We start from the raw sequence: 25,912 nt of genomic DNA, 5'->3' as shown, positions 1-25,912 counted from the left end.
TCCCTCCTCACTTTCACTTACTCTCCGCTACCTACTTATCCCTCTTTTAACACTAAACTTCCATTTACTAATTTAGCTCAATCTTTATCCTGATCCATTCAGCTATAAGATTCCCATCTTCTCGTATTATTGTTTTATAATACACCTTTCTTAATTTTTTAATTTTATCTCATATCTAATACCTGTTGTGTATCCCCAATATTTTTCCCCTTTTCACCTTTGCTACTTTTTGTAAATTCATCAGTTATACTATTATTATCCTACAATGATTGTATTACAATTGTTTTCTTATCATTATGCAACAAATAATGATTTCTTTATTTCTAATATTTCAGCATTTGCATATCATAATTAAATCATAATATGATTTCACCCCATTCTTCCTTCAAATACATAAATACTAATTCCCAATCTTTGTTAAAGTTTTCTATTGGATTGATTCTTACCAATTGTGTCAATTTATCCATTTCAATTATTTCTAGTAATTTCATTATTCATCTTCATTTGGAATATCTCCTGTTTTCCATTTTTGCACATATATTGATCTAGCGATAGTTATCATATAAAATAACAATTTTCTGTGTTTCTTTTCTAGTTCATTCTCAAACATTCCCAACAGGAAACATTCTGGCTTCATTTCTAATTTTAAATGTAGAATCCTGGAGATTAATATTTTTATATTTCTCCAATATTTCCTCACATGTTTACAGCTCCACCAGCAATGGAAAAAGGTTCCTTTTATTTCTAGGGAGTCTTAGTATTGGGGTGTTTGCTTTTGTATGTACAGTATTTAATGATCTTATCTTTTAAACTTGTTATATTATTGTGATGTTTTTAATTGTGTTTTAAAGTTGTACTATTTTTAAAGTATCTTTTGTGAGCCGACTTAGGTGCAATTTTGGAGAAAGATCGTAACTAACTAACTAACTAAATAAATAAATAAATAAATAATAACTCAACATTTCTTCCTTTGACCCATTGTAGGAAATGAGTTTGCCTGCCCTTGGACACCCTCTGCAACAGCCTTTGACCCGACTGGATGGGGAGCAGAAGCAAATTGCCCTTCAGCTCAACAAATTGGTAAGAGGGAGATGAAAGAATAAGCAGCTAGGTCAATGTGAACTGATGGAGAAAGAACACCCCCCCCCAAAAGAGCTAAACTTACTTTAAAAGTAGAGTCTCTGCTCATGATGTACATTCAGTATACTTTTGCTTCTTCTAAATTAGTTTTAAAACATCTTTGGAGTCATTCTTTTCCAGAACCCTGAAACAACCTATAACAAGCCTGTTTGATCAGAAGCAATAGTAAGATTAAAAAGTATGTATATCAGCCTTCTTTAGGCTACTGATATATTGGAGTACAGAGTCTCCACCCAGGATAGCCATACAACATATGTGGAAGGTTCCAAATTTGAGGAAAGCTAGTAGTATACTCTGAAAAACAAAATCCCATTCGAGTTACTTTCATACGGTCATGTGCACACATATGTGCATATATGCTGCATGCTTCTTCAGAAGACAGTTATGTGATACCAAGGTATGTCATAGATATTTTAGTTTTTCAGAACAGTTTTCTTGAAATAGTGGTATAGACTGTTCTGTCATTCCAAAATGGAAGGAACTGTAGTTGTGTCTCAGTCCCATTGTCTTCAAATTTCATTTAGCATCAGCAGCTTTTTCAAGTGAAATGCAGGGCTGGGTATTTCATTAGTCAGACTCCCTGCACACGTACACTGAGGGAATACAAGAAAATAATATAACTGGTGGCATGCAAGTCTTTCTTATTTGTCCCTGCTGGATGATGTGCAGAGTTAATGGTAAAAGGGGGAGTGATGAAATCAAGGAACAGAGCTCCAAAACTAAAGGATAAGAATGATCTCAGTCCTCTCTCATTATCTAGTCTGTTGTCTTTTTCCTGCTATCACAGTATTCTTGTCTCTCTTTGAGTATGTGCCTTTACATTGCCTATGAACTTATGGTGATCCCATGAATTTCATAAGAATCCTCAGAGGTGGTTTTGCCAGTTGTTGTTGTTGTTGCTAATTACCACCAAGTCGGCCTTGACTCCTGGTAGCCCTGTGGACGAGACATCTCCAAATCTCCCTATTTTCTACTGCTCTACTCAGGTCCTACAGGTTCAGGACTGTGGCCTCCCTGACTGAGTCTAACCTTCTGGCATGTGGTCTTCCTCTCTTTATACTTGCCTTCTACCTTTCCTAGCATTATTGTCTTTTCTAATGAGTCATGCCTTCTCATGATGTGGCCAAAGTACGACAGCCTCAATTTATTCATCTTGGGTTCAAGGGGCAGCTCATGCTTGACCTTTTCCAAGACCCTAGTTTTAATCTTGGCCATCAATTATATCCTCAGCCCTCTTCTCAAGCACCACATCTCAGATGAGTTGATTTTCTTTTTATCCATTTTCTTTGCTGTCCAACTCTCACTTCCATACATGGTGACTAGAAATACTATCGTCTTGGGCAATCCTAACTTTGGTGTTCAGTGTCATGTCTATGCACTTTAGGATCATAGCTGTCCTTCCTAGTCCTAGTCTTCTGATTTCTTACTGGCAATCTCTATTCTGATCAATGTTTGATCCAACGTATGGGCAATATTTGATTTTTTAAAATTTCCTCATCATCGAAGATTGCATCCATGCTGCAGAAATAATCCAGGTTGACACCAGTTTAATCCATGGCTCAGTGCTATGGAATTCTTGGAACTGTAATTTGTTGTGACACCAGAGCTCTCTGATAGAGAAGGCTAAATGTCTCATAAAAATATAATTCCCAGAATTCCATAGCATTTAAACTACTCTTAACCTGGATTATTTCTGCAGTGCTGATACAGCCTAGGATGAATTCATGTAAATCTTCTGTGGTCATTATATATATATATATATATATATATATATATATATATAATGTTGAGCATTAAGCTTATTCTAGCACTTTCTTCTTTGACTTTCTTTAATAATTATTCCAAGTCTTTTTTGTTGTCTGCTCGTAGTTATGGTGTCATCTGCGTACCTTAGATTGTTGATATTCCTTCCTTCAATCTTCACTCCTATTTCTTTTGAGTATGTTTTCTTCATATAAGTTGAACAAATAGAATGACTAACCTCTTTACCCATTCCCTGCCTCCGAAATATAGCCAACAGCACCTGGTATTCATTGGCACCCTCCCACCCAAGTGCTAACCAAAGTTGCTCCTGCTTAACTTCCAAAATCAGACAGGATCTGGTGCCTTTAGGGAACCTCTCCTGACTATTTGTTTCTGAGAGAAGCACTTTGGTGATGTGTACCTGTCCAGCAATTTCCACACTTATTTATAGGTTCCAAGAATAGAAAGTGGAACATTTCTTAGGTACTATGTGATCAGCCTGAGAGACAATGATTAGGGAGGGAAGAAACGGAAGGAGAAAGGTCAGTGCTACAGTGATAAGACTACATTTATGATTCATATGCAACTTTGTACCACACCCCTCCTTCAGGTCACTGCTTTATAATTCTTGGAGAAGGAAATATGTTTTTCATAATAATAACAACAACAACAACAATAATGATTTATTTCTAGCCTGCCCAATCATGAAGAATCCGGGCGGGTTACAACAATAAAATACAACAAGTTACAATAAAGTTAAAAAATCAAACCCTAGACCTACCCCCCCATTCCCAGAATTAAACAGTAATAGTATAAAAACATTAAACAAAAAATAGGCAGGATAGGCGGGGAAGAGTAAACAGATGAGGGGGCAGATATCTCTGTATCTGGGGAGGATAACTAAGTTGGAAATTAGTAGGAAGAATTAGTATTCTTCCTACTAATGGTTAGTAGGAAGACTCTTCTTTTTAAGTCATTTATTTGCATTTTTTTTTCTTGTATTGAAAGGACAAGTATTTTTTGTTCTTGCTAGTATGTTGATCTGACTTGTTATCTCCCTTGGTGAATCAATTCAGTAAAAAATTGGAGCAGACTATGGGTAGAGTACACCAGTGTGGTGTGGTGCTTTGAGTTATGGCTCTGGAGACCAGGGTTTGGATCCACATTCAGCCATGGAAATTCAGTAGGTGACCATGAGCAAGTCACACTTTCTCAGGGGAAGGCAAATCTCCTCTGAACAAATCTTGCAAAAGAAACTCCCATGATTGGTTTGCTTTAGGGTTGCCATAAGTTGGTAACAACTTGAAGGCACACAACAACAAATGGTCAAGCTACTAGATTATAGACTTGTCACTTTTGTGGCAGAGGTGCTCCCCCAAGTGGTCAAAGACATCTATTTTCCGTAGTTCATGATTTTCTGACCTACTTAGCTTGAGTTTAAGCGATCTTTGTTTTGTAAATGGTCACTGAAAGAGAAGCAGGAGCATAATTTGCATAGTTTCAAGCTCTAATCTTGAGCATCTTGATTATGAAGAATAAGTCTGGCTAGTTTTCTTACATAGACAGAGAAAATGGTTCCAGAATGATGTAGCTCAGTGGTCAATAATGTGCTTTCATGCAGAATGTCCCAGCTGGCTGTTTTTGTAAAAAATAAATTTATGTTGGAGTTTCCAAGTGTAAAGCTCCAATGTGATGCACACCAATGGCTGTGAACAGTCATTTTGCATACATTAAAGTTGAATTAAATCAGCTAAAATACTGTGGCATAAACATCTAGTAAACAAATGTTCATAAACACTTTTGAATGTTTCCCATCAACTACTGGAAACATCATCTGCTCACCAAGTCATTTTCCTGACTGCCAGACTTACTAGGTAGCCCTCGCTATTTAAACAACCCTTTAAATTGTTTTATTCTTGACTTTTTTTGAGAAGCAAAGTCAAATCATCTGCTTTGAACACAGTCATTTATTTTATTTGCTTTTTTGAGAAGCAAATTCAAATTGTTTGTGTGTAACACAGTGTCATTTAAAAAGGAACAGGCTAGAATCCAAGCATGGAAGAGTGACAAAGTAGGTGGAATAATATCAATTTGATTTTCATGTAAGTGAAAATATTTATGTTGGAATTTTCAACATAATTTTTTGGGAGGGGGAGGGGGTTAAAAGAATCTAAGGCCTTCTGCATGAAAGCACATGAATTGACCATGATTAATGAGACCAAGCGCAAATGTATGGAGAAGTACACCTCTGCATCTAAAAGCAGCACTGCCTAGTTTTGTTGCACATTTACTGAGGGTTGGTTGTGTTGTGTTGTGTGTGTGTGTGTTTTAACAAACCACCACTTCCTCCAGATCCTACGGTTTATTGGTGACAAGGGCCTGGAGGTCTGGCAAGAAGAGGTTCTGGGGAATTACCTAGCAAGCCAAGGCCTGGCCAGACCCTCCCTGCGGAATGAGCTGCTGAGCCAGGTAGCCTCTCAGGTGTGGAAGAACTTGGACTTGGAACAGTGCCAGCGAGGATGGATGTTGATGGCCACCCTCCTGGGGACCTTTGCCCCTTCTCCAGCTCTGGAGAAGCCCCTGCTAAAGTAAGAAGAGGGTCTTCCCTTTTTTTCAATGGTTTGTTAGGTTATTGAGACCCTTGAGCCAATGCAGAAGCTTAGTGATGAACGTTCTGACTTTGTTGGTTTACAACACAGGTTTGTGTCAGACCATGGCCTGGAGGGCTATAACAGCATCTGCCAGCGGAAACTCCTGATGTCAATGCAGCACATGGAAAGAGACCCAGAGGTGTCCCGTAATTTCCCACCCACCCAGCTGGAGTGGACCACCAATCAGAAGAAAGCCAAAATGGTGCTGGATGTCTATACCTATAAAGGTAAACATGGTCGGTAGGATATGAAGTCTTCTCATTCGGCATGTGTACTGTGGGAGCAGTATTTTTTTTTAAAAAAACACACCCACCCACCTACCCACACACCAAGGAACTGGAACATGGACTTGTCCTTGTGCAGTGAAGCTGACAGTTTTCTAAGACAGAGGGGAAAAAACATTCTAGACTGTTCTCATGTGGTTGAGAGTAGTAGGATGGCACTTTTTCAAAAATTTAGATTCTGTTCATTTGACTAAACAGATGCAATGATTTCCTCTCCCAGTGTGCTGCAATTCTTCATTTGCTCTGCAATGCTAATTCGATGTGTTGTCACCAGTTACCAATGTGAGTGATCAATCATTCTCAATACACTGAAGCTTGAATTACATTAGATTAAATGGTGTGGGAAATAAATGTGCATAAACACTATTTTACCCTAACAGTAAGAGCTGTTCGACAGTGGAACACGCTCCCTCAGAGTGTGGTAAAGTTGCTTTCTTTGGAGGTTTTTATCTGTCAGGGATGCTTTGATTGTAAGTTCCTGCATGGAACGGGGTTGGACTGAATGGCTCTTCTTATCTCTTCCAACTCTATGATTCTATGATTTTAAGAGTACTGAATGTTTCTACCAACCACTGGAAACATCACTTCTTCATCTTACTGCTAGCCTTGCCAGGTAGCCCTTGCTAATTAAATGACCTCTTAAACTGTTTTATTCTTGATTTTTTTGTATGGTATTATTATATTTTTATTAAGACTTTATTTTTGAACCACTTTGAGTTTTTTAAACAAGTGGTATAAAAATTATCTAAATAAATGTATTAAATGCAATAACCAAACAAATAAATGTGAAAAAGAAACTGGTAGCATATGTTTTTGTAGACTTAAATCTATGAAAGCTCATGGTACCAGCTTCTTTCTTTCTGTTTGTCTCAAAGGTGCTACAAGATCCCTTTGCATACTGATTTTCTAGACTAACATGGCTGTGTCTTTAATGCAATTATGTATTGTGTTGCTTTCACCATCTGTGTAAATATCCTATCCTTTCCAATAATGGCTTTCTGTCCTTTAACCTAAAGTGCTTTCTGTTGTACAATGGGTCCTTGATATCCACTGGGGTTTGGTTCCAGGGTCCCTTGTGGATACCAAAATCCATGAATGCTAGTCCCATTAAGTAAGATGGAGTAGTAAAATGGTGTCCCTTATATAGAATGGCCAAAATGCTTTTTGAAATTTATATTTTAAAAAATATTTTTAAGCTGTTGATGGTTGAATCCATAGATATGGAAGGCTGACTGACTGTATTCCTGTGCACACCCACTTGGGAGTAAATGCCACTGAATGCAGGGGGATTTACTCCTGACTAAACTTGAATAGTTTTGGACTGTTCGAACAGCATTGCCCCTGCTATTAATCAAGCACTGTTCATGCTAATGATCATATGTACTAATCTCTGCCTTCCTTAACCTGATATTGACTGGGGAGGATGGGAGTTGTTAGTCCAGTAAATGCACAGGACACCAGGTTGAGAAAGGCTGTCCTAACTAGCTATTAATTCATTTTCTGAATTCCAGTCATTATGTAATGAAAATTGCACCACACACATTATATGTTTACCATTGACTTCAGCTCAGTTATTCAATTCCACATGTGGCTTTCAGGTTATTTATTGTTATTGAAACTTATCCTCTTATAAAGTAGTTATCTATCTCTATATGCAGTTCTAAGTCATTAAACACTGTAATACTGAACTGCCTGTAAGCTTCTGTTTTGTATTCCCTGTGTTATTTATGGCATCACTTACTGTCTTATGAACTGTTTACTTAAAGTAATTTTTTTTGTTGCTTGTCTGTATATGTTCATATAAGATATTACATACTGTAATACTATGCTGTAGGCTTCTGTTCTTGTGTATTCCCTATGTTCTTTATAGTATTATTTTTGTCCTATTGACACCTTATTGATGACAGTTTGGAGATGTGGGTTTTTTAGTCTCTCTGATTTTGACTTATTGCTTGAATGTTTCGCTTATTTGGAGACTCACCCTGTTTGACTAGTTGGACTAGAATTCTGAACAGGAGCGCTTCCCATTGTGACATTTGGTTGTGGGTTGCACTTGTATTTAGCAGTCTGTCTTTTCTTTTTCTTTGACTAGAAGAGAAGCTTTCAGCAGAAGTGGAGTCCTGGACAACAGGAGAGCAATATGCTGGGCAGATCCTGAGTTCAAGGTACATCCAAAGGCAAAAGAGGAAATGTTTTTGTTTTGTTTTTAAATGATGGCCATTTCAGAGTCAGAGCTATTGATGGCTAAAATCAAAAAGACAGTGACTGCTGCTTTTCTGCATGAAGAAGCATCTGTCTATCTCCACACACTCTGGCAAAACCCAGCACCAGTTGTTAATTATTTGAATGACACCCCTGCTTTAATGGTTCAACCAGATGATCTGTCAAAGTGTGGCTTTATCACATTTTAGTCTTTACAGGCTCATCTGGCAAGTCAGAATCCAAAGGCAATAGCACACATCTAAAAAGATAATTAAAAGCCTTCTTTTGGTTGCATTTACGGTATGCTACAGGGCAGATGCACCAATCCAGAGTGAGATCTTACATATGCAGTGTTTCTTCAAGCAATGGTGTTTATCTGGGTACTTCATGGATTCCCCTCAAACCCAACTATAAATGTTGTTACCTTACTTCTGAATTTACTCCATCATTTGGTGTACCACAGAGTCCTAAACTTTCCAGCTTCTGAGACCAGGATGGTAAACTTCCAGTTCAAGATACAGCAAAATTTACAAAAGAGTGATACATTAACTGGCCAACCAAAATGTACAAAATACATAATTCAAGCTTTTGAAGCTTCCATGGCCCCTTCATCAGGCAAAAATGTTAAAAATCATGCAGAAGATAAAAAGGGACAATGTTGGAGTAACAGGGATACATTTTGTTTTAGGTTGCTGTCACACTGCAGTACACTTTCATGGCTCAGTATTATGGAATTCCGTCATAAAGCTACAAATCTCACAATTCCATAGCACTGAACATTTGATGTTCTTCTATTGTTATTTAAGATAGTCTGAAAGAATATGAATACAAGCAGAAGCCATTCCTCTTCTTGACCATATGGGTTTTGTTCAAGGAAACTGTGGAGGTGTAACTTGGAAGTTGTTGGGATATTCAGGAACATTTGATGATGTTTCTAAATCTGGGCTCATGCGCAAAGGGGGCTTCCAAAATAAGCTTTTATTGTGTCACCAGCATGCATTTTTTCATGAATGTGTGTGTGTGTGTGTGTATTGACACCCACACATCTTGTCCATTGTAACCCTCTAATAATTTTGCTCCATAGCTTTTTTGTGGGTTTTTCAGGCTATGAGGGTGGTCTAGAAGAGTTTATTCCTGACATTTCACCAGTAGCTGTGGCTGGCATCTTCAGAGAATGCTGGCATGGAAGAGAGTGGAAAACCTCTTTACCCTGGATGGTCTTCATTTGCATTCGTTTTCCTTCAACAGGAAAGAAGAAACCCTTAAAGTAAATAAAGTTTGGCTACCAGTCCTGAAAAACACCAAACTCAAGACCCAGCAAATGCAAATGAAAACCACCCAGGGTGAGAGTGGTTTCCCAGCAGATAATGGATCATTAATTAAATAGATACCCTGAAACTCTTCTAGAACATGGCCTCATAGCCTCAAAAACCCACAAAAAATTATGGATGCCAGTCACAAAAACCTTCGATTTCACACTTTTGCTCCATTTTTTTTTTTCCATTTTTCTTTTCTTTCCACAAAAACTTAAGGTGGCAAGGAGGGGGATATCTACACAATATATGTTGGGTGTTGGTTGGCAGTTCTAGGAGCTGACCATGGATACAGTGTGTGTGTGTGTGTGTGTGTGTGTGTGTGTGAGAGAGAGAGAGAGAGAGAGAGAGAGAGAGAGAGAGAGATGCATACCAAAACATGATAAATGATGCTGAATCTGAAGGAATACCATTTAATTCTCCCTCCCTCCCTCCCTCCCTCCCCACTCTGCCACCACCTTACACCTTTCCTTCTGATCCTGTCCCCTCCCTTCCTTCTCTCCCCTCCTTCTTTGATGAATCTGTGTCTCCTCACTCTGCTGACCTCAGAGGCCTGGATATGGTCCCCCGGGGGTGGACTGTGTCCATGTTCACAGGCCAAGTGTGGCAGGACTTAGCAGGTTGTGACTTTGTGCTGGATCTCATTGGAGAACTGGAGGAAGGCAACTGGCCATCCAGATCCTCCTCGGATTATCCCATAACTCCTGAACAGGATGAAAGCTATTCCCAGAGGACCTCCCCAGATAGGTGAGTGACTCCCTCATTTTCACTCTTCTCTTGTGTATTTCCTAAAATCACTGCTTTTCTGACCTTTATTTTGGCTTTTTTTCTGGCAGGAAACACTTGAACATCCCCCCTGCACCAGATATTAAGGCCCCTTCCTTCCCACCTCCTTCATTGCCTCCAGAATTCAATGGTGTTGCCTATCCAGGTGAGTGCTAATCTCAGGGTAGGGCTTCAATTGCAGCGGAGGTGGTAAGGGGAGCCACATATTCCAGAATCAGAGCCTGAATGCATGCCTGCACATGTGTGTGTGTTCAACCAGATATGGTTATGGACAAGAGGTTGATAGATGTTTCCAAATGAATGGTTTTCCACCCATTTATCCTCTCTGAAACATGAAATTTTAAAAGAGATTAAGATGTTGCATATTCCATTTGCAACCTGTCATGCTTTCTCAATATTACTTCCATTTTCTTATACAACCTCCATCATACAAATATAATTAATTAAGGAGGAAGAGTCAGAACCAGTGCTGTTCTGTCTTCAGCCACAGCTTAAAGTGTTGATCATGATCTATAAAGCTCTGTATGGCTTCGATCCAGGCTATCTGAAGGACCATCTTCTTCCAAGTGAGCTTACCGGGTACTGAATCTTCAAGGAAGATCCTTCTCTTGGTTCCCAGCATGGGATTTTCTGCTGGGAACCTAAGTGAAGGTATTCACAGGGGTGGTTGGTGGATCTGCCTTTAAGGTGACAGTGAATCCATTTTTCTCTAAGAAATGATCTGTGCTGAATAAGAGTTCTGCTTAGGCCAAACATCTGAAGCTGGTTCCCTCACTGCTGCTGTTGTCAGAAGAGTGATGGTGAAAGCAAGAGGGGGTTTGCCACCCCTATGGCTGCAAACCCCTGTGCTTAGTGATGGCTCCAAAAAACAAACTAGAATTCCTTTCCAAGGAGGCTACACTGACTCTCTCCTTGCTGTGCTTCCATTATTATTGTTGTTGTTGTTGTTGACAATTTTGAGAATGAACTGTTGCATTCTCCCTCTCTCTTGCTATATATCAAAGAAACACAGGGCAATGTACAGATAAAATAAATTAAAAGAATGTATATCAAAGTAACATTTTTAAAAAGTAAAAGGCAGTTGAAACAATAAAAAAGCATATTTAAAAATGTAAAAAGTGGTATATATCCATCCACTGGGGGTGGGATTCAGTAGTGTATGTTTCTTTTTATTTAGTAATTCTGTTAAAATTGTCTTACTGTTGTTGTTTGTTTATACTTGTTTTATATATATGTATAAAATTTGTTGATAGTTTGTTTAGATTGAATAAAAATGATTTTTTTTAAAAAATGTAGTTAAAACTAGAATTCAAAGATAAAGCCATGTTAATCTGGAAACTCAGTATGCAAACGGATCTTGAAGTACCTTTGAGACTAACTGAAAGAAAGAACTTGGCAGCATGAACTTTTGTAGAATAAGTCTATGTCTACCAAATGCACATGAGGAAGTAGAAAGCTCATGCTGCCAACTTCTTTCTTTCAGTAAGGGGCTGTACAGATATGATCCACTCCAAAAAGAAGCTGCGAATCACAGCTCCTTTCCGCACTTCTGCCAAGGCACCATTAGCACCCTGGAGCAGTGTGGTGACTTCTCTTGTGCGCCATGCCATTTGGAGGCAGCACACAAGGCACGTCATAGCGCATGCACTGTCTGAACGCGTGCATGCCCAAAATGGCACTGGGAGAGCATGGAGCGTCTGGACGCTCCGCTTTCCCGAGACCTAATTTTGGCCCCAGGCTGCCGCAAAGCAGCAGTTTGTATCGGGCCTTACTCTCAAAGGTGCTACAAGAGTTCTCTACATATTAGTGTAAAACTAGTTACCTTTATAAATTTGGATGGAATCATTTAGGCTCCAAAGGCTTTAATAAAGAGCCACTTTTTGACTCAGAGCTTGTGTTAAGTCTTCCAGAACTGGGGTGCCACGGCAGAAAAGACTCTCCTGAGTCATCACATGGTACATAGTCCCCACTGAAGGGAAGCACTCCCTCCAGCAGGCATCAGTTATTGGGTGGGCAACTATAGGGAGATGGTCTCCTTCGAGTATAGAAGTCTCAAGCCATTCAGAGCTTTACATATCTTCCCCAGCACCTTAAATTCAGATTGGAAGCATATTGGCAGCATACTGTTTTATAAAGAAAGGAATGTTAATGTTATGCTATATTATTTTGTCTTTTTCTTTTTAATGGCTGTGTTTTAAGTGCTTCAATTACATTTTTGCAATAACTTTTAATATGTTTTTATCAGTACGTATTTTTACCTATTCTAAAAAAAATTGTACACTGCCTTTGAGTCCTCAGGGAAAAGATAGGGTGTAATAATCTTAACAACTACAATAACTATAGTGACTTTTTGACTGATAACTCTAGGAGCCCTCCATGTGACAAACCCTTAAAATGATATGAAATTTGCTAGGGGCAATGAAAATGCCAAGAAGGGTGGGGGTAAATGGGGAGACATTGTCTGATGATAGGAATGTGATTTTCCCCTAGACCCAGGCATTAAAGATAGCCCAAGATATGCTAGAGGACTGGATCATTATGTGGATGGCCTCTTTATGCCACTGCTCCATCAAGGCTCCAGAAATCACCCATCAGTAAGTGTACTCTTTTCTCACTTGCTGCTTCTTTTCTCACGTGTTCTTCCTCTCCTATAGTTGACATTTCTTTTGTTAGTACTGGGATCCATTTAACTGTTGTCTTGTCACCTTGCCATGCCCTCAGGAGTCTGTTTTTCCAAGGCAATGACTGGCATCCTATTAGTGGCATGTGCCGATGTATGGGCGAGAGTCAGCATGGTGTAGTGGTTTGAGTGTTGGATTATGACTCTAGAGATAAGGGTTCAATTCCCAGTTCAGCCGTGAAACCCACTGGGTGACCTTAGGCAATTCACTTGCTCACAGCCTCAGAGGAAGGCAAGGGCAAACCTCTGAACAAATCTTGCCAACAAAACCTTCTTGTCAGCTTGTTACATGATCTCAGCCCCAGTGTGCTGGATAAGCCGTCTAATAAAATGTTCTCTCTTTCTCTCTCTCTCTCTCTCTCTCTCTTTTTTTGCAGGATTTGGACAATGAGGCAAGTCTGAGTGGACGCATGAAAGGAGGTGGGAAAATTGGACCTGGTCAGCAAGGAGTTTTTCCAGGTACACATCAGGGCAAAAGTAAAAAAGGAAATAGAGTTGGTATCAGGCGGGAAAGTGCTGCACTTCATGGCTTGTTAATAAACATACCAGTGTTCACACACTCTACAGTTCCAGGGCAAGGCTTCAAATGAAGCTGAAATCATATACAGTATGAACCATAGCCTGTGAATCATATGAGCGGAGAGAGGGGAAATGTGTGAGTGTTCATCTTGTAGAACAGGAATATTATAGTGAAAGGGTGCTTGCAGTAAGGCTTTGACCAAGCCATTGCCCTCCCTGAGACCATGGGGGCTAACACAGTACAACAATGACTCCACTCTAGGTTTTAGCCTGGCAATACCAACAGTGGGTGGCAAATGGCTTCCATGTAAGTGAAATGGATGCATCCACTCTGGGGTTTTGTTTTGTTTGCCTTGAGGGTTTTTTTGTTGTTTTTTGCACTTTAAAGGAGCTGTTCAGTGGTTGTTGTGGGGATGGTGGTTGTGTGGTGTGCCTTCAAGTCAATTCCAATTTATGACAACCTTCAGGTGACCCTATCATGGGGTTTTCTTGGCAAGATTTGTTCAGATGAGGTTTGCCATTGCCTTCCCCTGAGGCTGACAGTGTGACTTATCTAAAGTAGTTCATTTTCATTGCAAGAAGTTGTTGTCCTTTTTAAAGTCTACTTATTAACCTCTACAGAGGAGGATACTCAGTGAGGTACAAAAATTGTATATATGTTGTGTGTACAGTGGGACCTTGGTATTTACTAGGGTTTGGTTTCAGGACGCCCTATGGATACCAAAATCTATGGATACTCAAGTGCCACTGTATACAATGGCATAGTAAAATGGTGTTTATCTATCTATCTATCTATCTATCTATCTATCTATCTATCTATCTATCAGCTGTGGATGGTTGAATTTGTGGATACAGAATCCATGGATATGGAGGTCCAACTGTATATACATATATATTTAAAAATTTTATTTTGCTTGTTTTTGATTATAAAGTATGATCACTAAGATAACAATATACAGTGCGGCTGCATCATTCGCAGCTTTCAGCATATGCTGAAAGCCGCGCGGGGAGGAAGTGGCGGCATGTCCCATAGGGACGAATGGAGTGCGCACCTGTGGCATGTGCACGCCCCCGCACCACTGCATGCATAAGTCCCATTCCTTTAAATGGGGCTCAAGCATAGGCTTTATTTGTTTTACATGGGGGAGTCCAGAATGGATCCCCCTGTAAACAAAGGGCGCACTGTATTACAATATGGTGAACATGATAAACGGCTAAAGTGATATACACTTGTTTTCTTGCATCCACACTGTGGAGTATGAGAACATTCAGAGTTAACAGAAAGTGAGGAAGTTGTTTAACTCAGAAATAGAAATTATGTGGCCCACCAGATGTTGTTGAATTGCAAGTCCCACCATTCCACACCACTGACTCTACTGACTAGTATATGTGAACAGAAGCACCAACCAGTTTTGCTGTTGAAATCAGATTGCTATGAAACACAGATAGACAGTTTTTCCTATGTTTTCTTAGGCTATTCAGGAATGATGACCATGCCAGCATACCAACCTATGCACCTCATGGGAGGAATGATGCCTGCACTAGGTGGAATGGGAACAATGCCAGGTAACAAAAATACAAGAAATGCACTGAGGCTATAATGGAATGAAATCATGTGTACGTTTCTGAAGAAGACAAGGCTTTTCTGCCCTGTCCTATGCAACAGATGACAACTGTATCTACTCATGTATAAGTCTAGAAATTTTAGTCAAATAATTGACCACAAAAACCTGAGCATATCTGCAGGTCCATGTAATATATAAGTACCATCCTCTGGTGAAAGGCAAGAGTGTAATCTGTCCTAGAGTGTAATCCGTCCTGGAATTTTGTAGGTTCTTTGTCATTGTTTTTCTTTGCTTCATCCTTTAGGTCTTTTGTTACATGTCCCTAAGTTTTATCCATGATTTATCCATGGGTCATGTCAAAATCCATAACTTTGACCACCAACCTGCCCTCAACTTATATATGAGATCGATTTATAGTTGAATATATACAGTGTGTCCCTTTTCCTGCTGAAAAAAAAAAGTTTCAAGCATACCCTCCAACATTTCACAGGTGAAAACTGGGACACATGTGGCCAAGCAACATCACTGTGTGGTCAAGATGGCAAAAGTTATTAATGAGGAAGTAGAAATAAGCTTGGAGATGATGCAGCAGTTTGCTTTTGCCTGAGCATACTGGGGAGAGCAAAATTCTTCCCATACCTCTCCTCTCCCTCAACTGAGTTAATTGAATGCAAATGTCTTTTGCACTTTGAATTCTAGTTTGTAGAAACTATGGGCCCGAACAGACAGGCCAAAATAAAGCTGCTTCGGGTCACTTTGGAGGTATGCTGTTTAAATGATACATGCGTCCTAAGAGGCCAGAAGCCATGCCAAAGCCATGCACCAGTCCTAAGGACTGGAGTGCAGCTTTGGCACAGCTCCTGGCCTCTTAAGATGTGTAGGAAAGTAGGATGAGTAGAGAGAAACTGGGATCTTTTAAAAACAGCTGAAAATGGGATGACAGAGGATTACCTGAGATTGCCCCTGTCAAATCAGGGTAGTTGGAGCTTATATAAAAGGATAGAGAGCATGTTTTGCAATTTGCTATTCTTGGTATCAGTCATGAATTTTTTAAAAAAAAATCTACACAGACATTTTGACTTTTAAAACAATACTAAACCTAATATGTCAAATATACTGGTAGTAATAAAAGTTGTTAGACCTTATGCGCAAAATAAGTAAGGAATGAAATTTACAGCATAGGCAATAAAATCTAGTGCCTTGTATGTACCTAGCACAGGACCCAGAGATCATTAAGATTCTGGCTCAGAGAACAATCGTGACTGTGAAAAAAAACCATAGAGCTAAAGCAGAGACAGAAAACAGAGGCCTCTTTAAAAGACTAAGAAATCATATTTGGCCAGAGCTCTCATGAACTACACAGCCCACTTTAACGTGTGTAGGGAATTTTGCTTAACTTGTTGGGTTATTATGTACACATAGCTGAGTGTGTGTGTGTGTGTGTGTGTGTGTGTGTGTGTGATTATGTAAGGTGCCCTAAGAATTTAATATATATATTTCTTAGGCAGTGATGCTGGTCCATCAGGATCTCAGACCAGTGAATGAATCCCAGCTAAGCAGAACACTTTCTCTGGATTAGTTCTTCCCTAACTAACATGAATTTGGTATATCATCTTCCCAGCAATGAGAAAACCCCATACTCTGCCAGACTAGTGAAGAACTGAGAGAAGCTGGGAAGAATTCTATTTTCTAGCTTGGTTGCTAATAGTAAATACAAAACAAGGGTGAATGTAAACTTTAATATCACTAGACTGATGTCAGAATGTAAACTCAAGCAGAGTCATGTTCAAACTCTACATTTTTAAACTGTGTAAATATTTGAAGGATGGCTGTTCTTTGAAAACAGAATTCTGCTGAATTCTGTAATCATCTCTCTTCACTAATGGAAGACCCACCATGGTACAGCATCTTTAGTAGCTGCATGTTTAACAGTAAGTGGCCACATCTTTGGAGAATGCTGAACCTTTGCTCTAGCCTCTGAGGCTCTTTGCTGCCATCACTCTCTCCTTCTCTGTCAGGAATGATGTTGCCCCAACCTCAGCCTGTAGTCCAAACGGTGGATCCCAGCCAGGTGGCAGCACAGCAACAAGCCTTCATCAACCAGCAAGCCTTGCTCCTGGTAAGTGAAAGGATTTAACAGAGCAATGGAAATATATGTGTCCTCCAGATATTGCTGGACTGTAGCTCCCATTATTCCTCATCATTAGTTATGTTGGTTAGGACTGATCGAGTCCAGTAATGCTTGGAGGGCCACAGGTCAGGAGTAACCTTATAGCAGTGTTGTTTCCCTTGTCATATATCTTGCCCAGCACAGACACAAAAAGGGGCCATGCTGTGGTCTAATGTTCAATCCTGGACTTGATTTCAATGGGAAACCTTCTTGCTTTCCTCCAAAATAACTACTAGATTCAAAGATCCTAAAAACAAAACTGGTTCAGAACTTGAAACAAGTGAATTGCCATCTTGATTAGGCCAAATGGTCCGCTGAATGTCCCTAATACTGATCAGTTGACACCCACATTGGATGTTTCAAAGGAAAAGAATATTATCTCCCAACACTCTACTTAAATATGAAATAGGTAACACATAGCTGGCTTGAGAATCCAGAACATAAATGTGACGACTTGAGTTGATGCTGCCCACTCCCCATGTTTTGGATGGCAACTCCCACCACCCCAAATCAGCATGGTCATTGTTGAGGATAATGGAAGTTTTACTCCAAAATAACTGGAGCTCCTTGTGTGCTCCTTATTTGTTGGATATGAATGCACAGGGTAAACAAGGATTAGGAAAATTTGTGTTCCATTTTGCAGGCTCAGCAGATGACTCTTCAAGCCATGACACTCTCTCAGCAGCAGCAAGGGCAACAACGCCTGCAAAGAGAGAGATCTCCTGAGTTTCCAGGATCAAGGCGATCACCATCAAGGAGGAGATCTCCAGAACCTTCAAGATCATGGAGAAGGTCACCACAGAGGTCCCCTGAAATTTCAAGGCAGAGGAGAATGTCACCAAAAAGAAGGTCACCTGAACATTCAAGGCCAAGATATGTATCACCCCAGAGAAGGTCACCTGAACTTTCAAGGACCAGACAAGCATCATCACGGAAGCAATCATCTGACTCTTCAAGGCAAAAACAAGATTCTCCTCCTCCACCCCACCCAGCTCTAGCTAAACCCAAGCATTCCAACAGTAGCAACAACACAGTGTCTCTTCCTGACCGACCCGAATTTCCACCTGAGAGACCAGAGCTGGTACATAATTCAGAGTATCCAGGAAGTACCTTTCTGTGGCTTTTTCTCAGTTTGTCATGACATGGCAGGACCAAATAAATAAATGAGTGAGTGAGTGAGTGAGTGAGTGAGTGAGTGAGTGAGTGAGTGCATGAGTGCATGAGTGCGTGAGTGAGTGATAAGGTGGTAAATTGTGAATTTCAGGTACACATCATGACAGTCCCCCAACACGCCCCCCCCCCTCCCAGGCAGGCAACTATTTAGAGCCATATCAACAAACCAAAACCCTCAAAATGAGAACTCACAAACACAGGCAACTCTGTGGCGTCACATCAACAAACCAATCCTGTTGCTACACTAGACTAGCAGTCGCAGCTTTTCCAGGGTTGTGCAACAGTAGTGAAGGAAGAAAGGCAATCTGCTCATTTCTAAGAACCTGCTTCTTCAGTGTCTTAATCCCTTCACAGCTGCTGTGACCACCTACAACAATGTAGTTACACTGATGTAGCAAATCAACAGAATTCTGGCCTTCAGCCCCACCAAGAGCAGGTCTTTTGTAAAGCTAATGAATGCTCCAGGGAGGGGATTGTGAGAGTTGTAGACCAAAAAGGTAAACTTTACCAAGCTTTGATGGGTTTACACTGAAGTTTCCAAGTGTGAAAATGGAAACTTAAAAGAGATTTGAACTAATTGATAGGAGGGATGAGAACGAGATAGGCATGAGAAGAATCAATAGAAATTGGCAGAAGAGTCTATGTGTATGCATATGTATTGTGTTGTTTGTTTAATGCCCCTAATGTGTCTTGATCATATTACCTGGATGCCTTAGCTTCAGACCTGTATTTTGAGAAGCCTGAAGAAGCTGAGATCAATCAATGAGGCCTAATTGAGGCCTAATCTCGTGGTCTATGTTCTAGATTCACATCTACCAAGAAAAGGAGAACTCAGACCTCAAAGCAGACTCCCTTTCAAGAGAAACTTTCCAGAAGAAAATTGAGTACTTCCAAAGAATTGGTGAGTCATAGATATTGCTGTTCCTCTCTTCCTTTTTCTACATCAGTATCTCTTCATATTCCCTTCTAATGCAAAATATTGATTTTGTTGTTGTTACTTACTCAAAGAAAACACTAATAAGGTACTGAAAGTGTTCCTGGGTTATAAACAATATTTTCAGTTCTTGATTTCTCAGTGGGTGGGATGGAACCTCTATAGAGAGGTCATGTGCTTCCACAGCCCAATTGTTGAGCCTCACAAAAATTATTTTACCAAAGGTTATGCTTGGAGATCTTGGAGTTTCTCTTTCTCATGTGAGATGTTTTAGAACCTTCTGGGTGTATGTTACTAAACTTTTTTCTCTTTCCAGTTATGCTTGTGGCATACCATAACTGCAAAAATAAATAATAAATGGTGTGGCATATGTGATATTTAATATCATATAAACCAATCTGTTAGTATGTGGTAGAAATTTTAAATACCTTTCAACCTCTACCACTCTATTTTATTTGGTTATTTTAACCAGCTTGATACCATCAAAGTTAGGAAAAGGAGATTTAAGAAATTTTCAACACTTGACATCCTTCCCTCTGCAGGGCAACCAAGTCCTATGAAGACAGTCATTCCCCCATCAAAGAATAGGAGTCCTCCAAAGAAACTGCAGTCAGAGGATCAAGAGAAGCCTCAAAGTGCTATGCCTAAAGTAAATGCAGGTGAGCAGTATTCAACATGTACATGAAGAAGCTATTCAAGAAACAAGTTGATCCTTTCAAGAACCAAATCATAGGAGGTGTTGGGGGAAGGCAAAGGATGTTGGGACCCCTTACTGAAGAAAAATTGGTTTGATGCAGCAGCATGAGCTTTTGTAATCAACAGACAGTCATTAGATGCACAAAGTGTTTTGCACCAAGCTAACAGTGATGCATAGGCACAGGAATGTGTTGATGGATGCTGAAAGTTACCACTCTCTTCATCAGAGATCAGCACATGATAGTGTTGGAAGGCCCCCATTTCCTACAACCAGCATATCCTCCAACTGTTCTGGATAGTCTCGGTTAAGACTCTTTTTCAGCAGTTTTCATAGTGTTGCAGTTTCTCTCTCCTTCTTCCATTTTCCCACTTAGTCCTCAGCACATTTCCACTGCTGCATTGTTCAAAAGGAAAAAGTAGTTTGCACTCAACTCAGCATGGGGGAGGTGAAAGGATGGACATAATCTTCCCCTTCCCAGTGAGCTCAGGCAAAAATACTAATACATTTTAGGATCATATATAGTTCTTTCTTAAGTACCTTCCACATTCCTAGTCTTCTGATCTCTTGGCTGCAGTACCCTTTATGATCAGCGTTTGACTAAAAGCATGGAAACTCTTTTAGCATTTCGATTTCCTCATTCTCTAGTTTGAATTTATCTAGATCCTCCATGGTTAATTTTTTCCCCTGTATGTTAAGCAGTAAGCCTGCTTTTGCACTTTCTTCTTTGACCTTCCATAGTCATTGTTCCAAGTGTATGGTATTTTCTGCTAATAGTATGGTGTCATCTGCATATCTTAGATTGTTGATATTCCTTCCTCCTATCTTCATCCTTCCTTCTTCTGTGTCCAAGCTTGCTCTTCATATGATATTTTCGACATACAAATTGAACAGGTGGCATGAAAATATGCAACCTTGCCTGACCTCTTTGCCAACTGGGAACCATTCTGTTTCTGTATATACAGTAGCCTCTTTCCCTAAATTTCTGATTTCTTATCAGATGTGGTGGCACGCTTACATCTTTGAGAGAATTCCATAGCTTTTCATGATCAATGCGGTTGAAGGCATTACTATAGTCTATAACAGTGCAAAGTGCTTTTCCATTTTGTACTCAGTTTGCAGCAATTGGAGTAAGCTGAGGACAAAGGGAGAACATAGAAAGAGGAGAGAGAAATGGGGGCATTTTAAAAGCAGCTCAAAAAATGGAAGGGCTATCTCTGCCAAATTAGGAGCATTGGAGACTATGGAGAGGTCTAGCTTACTTTTCCAACTTATATCTACAGTATTTTCATACTGAATAGCAGTTCACCTTTGCAGGCAGGTGGACCTTCTTAACTTTTCTGGCCTCACTAACAAAGCAACTGAAGCAGCCTAATAGGGAAGTAACAAGTGCATGTGCAAGAGATTGAGTCAGGACTCAGGAGAAACTACAGGATGAAGAAGAGAGATATTTTGTGGGACTCTCCTTCAAAACTATTTTCTTCATTCCCTACTCCAGGCTTGTCAGTTTCTACACAAAAGGGGAAAAACCAAGTAACAGAAACCCAGGAGGACCATCCCTTTCAGAAGACACAAAATCCAGAACCAAGTCAGGAAATACGGAACATTGTTAAAACTCATAAGGAACGTCCAGTCCCGCTACCAAAACCTGCCAAGCCTCTTAGGTAAGGAAGGGACCCAGTTTGTTCAAAGAATCAGCCCCTCCCTTTAGACATCTGTGAGGAAAGAAGCTCCCACAATTGCTCCCATGCAAGCCAAACCTTTGGTGGTTTACTGTCACAATGTGCATAGAAATGTCCCAGATAATGTATCTCCCAGGGGATAAATGGTTCCTGCACGATTGCTAGCCAAAATATCACACAGCAAGCTTATAGAGCTGCTTCAGTTGCATATGCCAGACAAAATTTGTTTTCTGAGGACAGGCATTTTTTCATCTGTGTTTCCAGTATTTCTGAACTCAGTAGATTGGTCATGGTAGGGGTTTTGTTTTGTTTTAATTTGGCTTGCAGAAATGTTTCTCAACCCTTTGTGAAGAAGCATGATCCCAAGGAGGAAGCTCTGGCAAAGCTGGGGATTGCGGGATGGTGTCCTTCACCGGTGAGTGTTAATTTGGTTCTTCATTCCATTACTGACATTCCAGGAGGAGCTAGTGTGATTCAGTAGTCAAGTCTTGTTTCCTGTTAGGAATTTCGAGTCCAAATTTCAAGGCAGCCAATGATGTTCTCTGTTTGGCTTTAGGCAAGTCATTGTCTCTCATCCTAATCTACCTCAAAGAATTGTTGTGAGGATAAAAATTGTATAATCCCTGTATGGTACTTTGAAGTCCTTCCTGGAGAAGTGGGCTACAAATTCAACAAATATGTATTACAATGACAATGACAATGATAATGCCAGGACTCTTGACTTTTCTTCAGTCTAACTATGTGACTGTAGCTATCAGCATGTTGTCTGCATCTCTGCTTTTGGGGTAGCGCTAAGGGGAAATTGATGAATGTTTTGGAAAGTGGTTTGAAAGCCTGACTTCAGTTACAGATCATTCAACACTACCTCTAATTTAGATGCCTTCAGAAGAAAAACTGTTATTGCTTTACTAGTGCATTTTTACTATGAAACGTGTGTTACTTATTGTTGACTGGCTGTTCTTTGTTGTTGTTATTTGCTACTATGTCAGTTTTGACCTAAGGTGACTCTGTAGTGACTCTATGAATGAAAGACCTATGAATCAAATCTTCACCTGCCTTGCTAAGATCTTGCAAACTGGCAAACTAGGCCATTGTTTCCTCAATTGAGTCAATCCACCTGTAATGCCGTCTTCCTTTTTTTCTACAGTTTCTCCCAGCATTATCATCTTTTCCACTAAGTCATGTTATCTCATAACCTATAATCAAAGTATGATATTTTCATGTTAGTCAGTTTGACTTCTAGTGAGAGATCAGTCTTGATTTGCTATTTGGTCCATTAATTTGTTTGTTTGGCAATCCATGGTATCCACAGAACTCTCATTTGGTGCTACATTTCCAATGAGTTGGTTTTCTTTGTGTCAGCGTTCTTCACTGTCCAGTTTTTACAATCCTATACATAAACCAGAAATACTGTGGCATGGATGACTGTGACTTTGATATTTAATGATATAAATTTTCACTTGAAGATTGTATCTGGTTTTTCATAGCTCCTTTCCAGGTTTTTGCCTTCTTTTGATTTCTTGATTACGGTCTTAATACTAATTAGTAACTGAGCCAAGGTCTAGAAACTCTTGTAACTCTTTTAATGTTTTCACTACTCATTTTAAAGTTATGTAAACTGTCTGTGGTAATTATTTTTGTTTTCTAAATATTCAGTTGTAGTCCTGCTTTTGCACTTTTCCCCATCAGTAGTTATTCCACATTTTTGCTATTTTCTGCTAGGAATTTGGTGTCATTTGTATATGTTGCTGATGCCCCATTAATTAATTAATTAATTAATTAATTAACAGATAAGATTGATTGATTGATGAACAGATAAAAAATTTCATGCTTCTTTTCTCTAAATCTAATCCTACTTTCTGTATGAATTCCATTTTGATTGTGTTTACTGGGTTTAAACCTCCATTTAGGACTTTCAGGAGAGCTATTCAGCAAGATGAACAAAACTAATACTTCTTATCTTCTGCAGTTTAAGAGATCAATGACATGAAGCTTCTAATTCATCTGTTCTTGTTCTGAATTCTGTATTTCTGCTGTATAGTACTAGCTGCAAAATTGTTTGAGGAAGATGCTAACTTTGTATCTGTGGTCATGCCTGATCCTTCTTTTCCCTTTCTACACCCAGCCCTCCACTCCATCACCAGAGAAGAGCCCTTCACTGCCGCCACCACTGCCACCACCTGCCAAGCTCTCGGACTCCATCAAAGAAAAACAGTTGCCCCTCATGAAGCTTTTCACTCAGCCATCACCGGCCTCAGTGCTTCCTCCTCCTGTGCAGACACCTCCCCTGCCTGCACCATCCATTCCTACAGGTGATGCCACAGAAGAAACTGGCATTAAAGGTAACCTAGCAGCTCCTGCATGTTCTCCTTCTGTGAGCTTCAACAGACTAAGCTGAGTGCATCAGTCTCCTCTGCAAAACAGGCATTATGGATGGAGTGTTTCCTCAGGGGAAAAGCCATCAATGGCAAAAAGTCACTTTACTAGTACAGAACTGCCTTTATTTTTCAAACCTAATTAATTCTGAGGCTGCTGCCACACTGTGGAATAAATACATTTTGACACTGCTTTAACTGACATAGCTCCATCCTATGGAATTCTGGAATTTCTAATTTGTTGTGGTACCAGAGCACTCACAAAAATAAAAATCCCACAATTCCATAGCATTGAGCCATGGCAGTTAAAGTGGTGTCAGACTGCATTAATTCTGCAGTTTAGATGCAGTCCAAGTTAGAAATATAGTGTATTTGTGTTTGAAGATTTTTGCGTTCTCTTTCCTTCTCCTTAGATAGATAGGGATTTCCTACATACAAACTCCTCTCTCTCTCTCTCTCTCTGTCTTTCTCATTCAAACTAAACATGTGATATAGGTTACTCCTCCTTTGGGACTAACAGATTCTCTCTCTAAAGATTTTCAACTGAGCTGTTGGTCCTCCATCTTCTTACTCTCTCAACTTTTTTTGGAAAGATGGTGAGATAAAGATTTCCTTTTACCTGAATTATTCACTAGCTAGATTAGGATATAGCCTTTTATGTAAATAAGAACACCTTGTCTCTTACTAGGAACCACATCCGTCAAACTTCCTTTATCGAGTGTATTTACCTGACCCTGAAGGCTAGGGATAGTCTAGCGATTTTGTTGGTGTATCGGCCACCCCGTGCGCTAACAGACTCTCTTAACGAGCTGACACAGTTGGTTGCAGAGCTGATGCTGGAAACACCCAGGCTACTTGTCCTGGGTGACTTCAACATCCCCTTCGCGGCCAACTATGTTCCATCCGGTGCAGCTCAGGAATTCATGGATACCATGACGGCCATGGGCCTGTCCCAGCTGATCTTGGGTCCTACGTATTTTGCGGGAAATACACTGGATTTGGTCTTTTGTACGGATGTGGAAAATCAGTGGGCGGAAATAACTAATATTTCCCCCTTGTCATGGACGGATCATTTCCTCGTGGAGGCAAAAATCAAGGCTTCTACCCAGATCCCCCCCGGGGGTGGTGGACCTATTAGAATGGTCCACCCTCGAAGGCTGATGGAACCCAAAAGGTTCCAGGAAGCCTTAGAGGGGCACATGGTTGGAAGTGATGGCGACTCTGTTGATGCCCTGACTGGTATTTGGAATACCGGCCTTTCTAGGGCTATAAACAGTATCGCTCCTAAGCACCCTCTCAGGCCCGCTTCCAAACGTAAGCCTTGGTATACGGAAGATCTCCGGGCGAGGAAGCGGGTCCTGCGACGGCTAGAGCACCGCTGGCGGAAACACCTACGCTTAGCCAACAAGGCTCTCCTAGACCGCCTTTGGGAGGACTATGGAGAGGCGATACGAGCAGCTAAGAACTCGTTCTATGGTGCTCGTGTCGCATCCGTGGAGTCGCGTCCAGCAGAGTTGTTCAGGGTGGTCAGGGAGCTAACTCAGCTCCCTCCCGCCCTGAACCAGATCCTTGAACCTTCTAAGGCCTGCTGTGACCAATTTAACAACTTCTTCGCGGATAAAACCTCTCGGATAAGCGAAGGTCTTAACGCCGGCATTAGGGCAGAACCAAGGGTAGAGGCGTCCAGAGCCTCCGTGGACTCCATTAAACTGGATCAGTTTGAGTTCGTCAGTACCGATGATGTGGACAAGATCCTTGGAAGCGTTCAGAAGACAACCTGCTCTCTCGATCCCTGTCCCTCATGGCTAGCGGCTCAGGGGGGACCGGTAGTAACCTCGCTGTTACAGTGGATTATTAATACATCTTTGAGGGATGGGCAATTTCCATCCAGCTTGAAATTGGCCACTATAAAACCACTGCTAAAAAAGCCCTCCCTCAACCCCCTGATGTATAGTAATTATTGGCCAGTCTCGCTGCTGCCATTCCTGGGGAAGGTGATCG

General features: G+C 40.4%; 1 protein-coding gene across 1 annotated transcript in view; it reads left to right on the top strand.

Annotated features, from left to right (window-relative positions):
• The first annotated feature begins 657 nt into the window (after positions 1 to 657).
• Positions 658 to 25,912, top strand: part of LOC149322173 (unconventional myosin-XVB-like) — a 60,890-nt gene continuing 35,635 nt past the window's right edge. Inside the window, exons 1-17 of the mRNA XM_089536208.1 lie at positions 658 to 731; positions 985 to 1,080; positions 5,236 to 5,471; positions 5,583 to 5,761; positions 7,911 to 7,983; positions 9,883 to 10,080; positions 10,170 to 10,264; positions 12,610 to 12,713; positions 13,177 to 13,258; positions 14,792 to 14,884; positions 16,902 to 17,002; positions 17,697 to 18,134; positions 19,031 to 19,127; positions 19,703 to 19,819; positions 21,353 to 21,518; positions 21,864 to 21,951; positions 23,662 to 23,878. Of these exons, the coding sequence (XP_089392334.1) occupies positions 988 to 1,080; positions 5,236 to 5,471; positions 5,583 to 5,761; positions 7,911 to 7,983; positions 9,883 to 10,080; positions 10,170 to 10,264; positions 12,610 to 12,713; positions 13,177 to 13,258; positions 14,792 to 14,884; positions 16,902 to 17,002; positions 17,697 to 18,134; positions 19,031 to 19,127; positions 19,703 to 19,819; positions 21,353 to 21,518; positions 21,864 to 21,951; positions 23,662 to 23,878 (2,377 nt within the window). The 5' untranslated portion in view covers positions 658 to 731; positions 985 to 987. The remainder of the gene's footprint in view (positions 732 to 984; positions 1,081 to 5,235; positions 5,472 to 5,582; positions 5,762 to 7,910; positions 7,984 to 9,882; positions 10,081 to 10,169; positions 10,265 to 12,609; positions 12,714 to 13,176; positions 13,259 to 14,791; positions 14,885 to 16,901; positions 17,003 to 17,696; positions 18,135 to 19,030; positions 19,128 to 19,702; positions 19,820 to 21,352; positions 21,519 to 21,863; positions 21,952 to 23,661; positions 23,879 to 25,912) is intronic.

The sequence above is a fragment of the Sceloporus occidentalis genome, unplaced genomic scaffold, assembly GCF_023333645.1.
Source record: "Sceloporus occidentalis isolate IW3139 unplaced genomic scaffold, rSceOcc1.0.p SCAF_1, whole genome shotgun sequence".
In the NCBI taxonomy this organism is placed as follows: Eukaryota; Metazoa; Chordata; class Lepidosauria; order Squamata; family Phrynosomatidae; genus Sceloporus; species Sceloporus occidentalis.
Note: the sequence above shows the minus strand (reverse complement) of the source record. Positions and strands in the feature narration are given on the sequence as shown.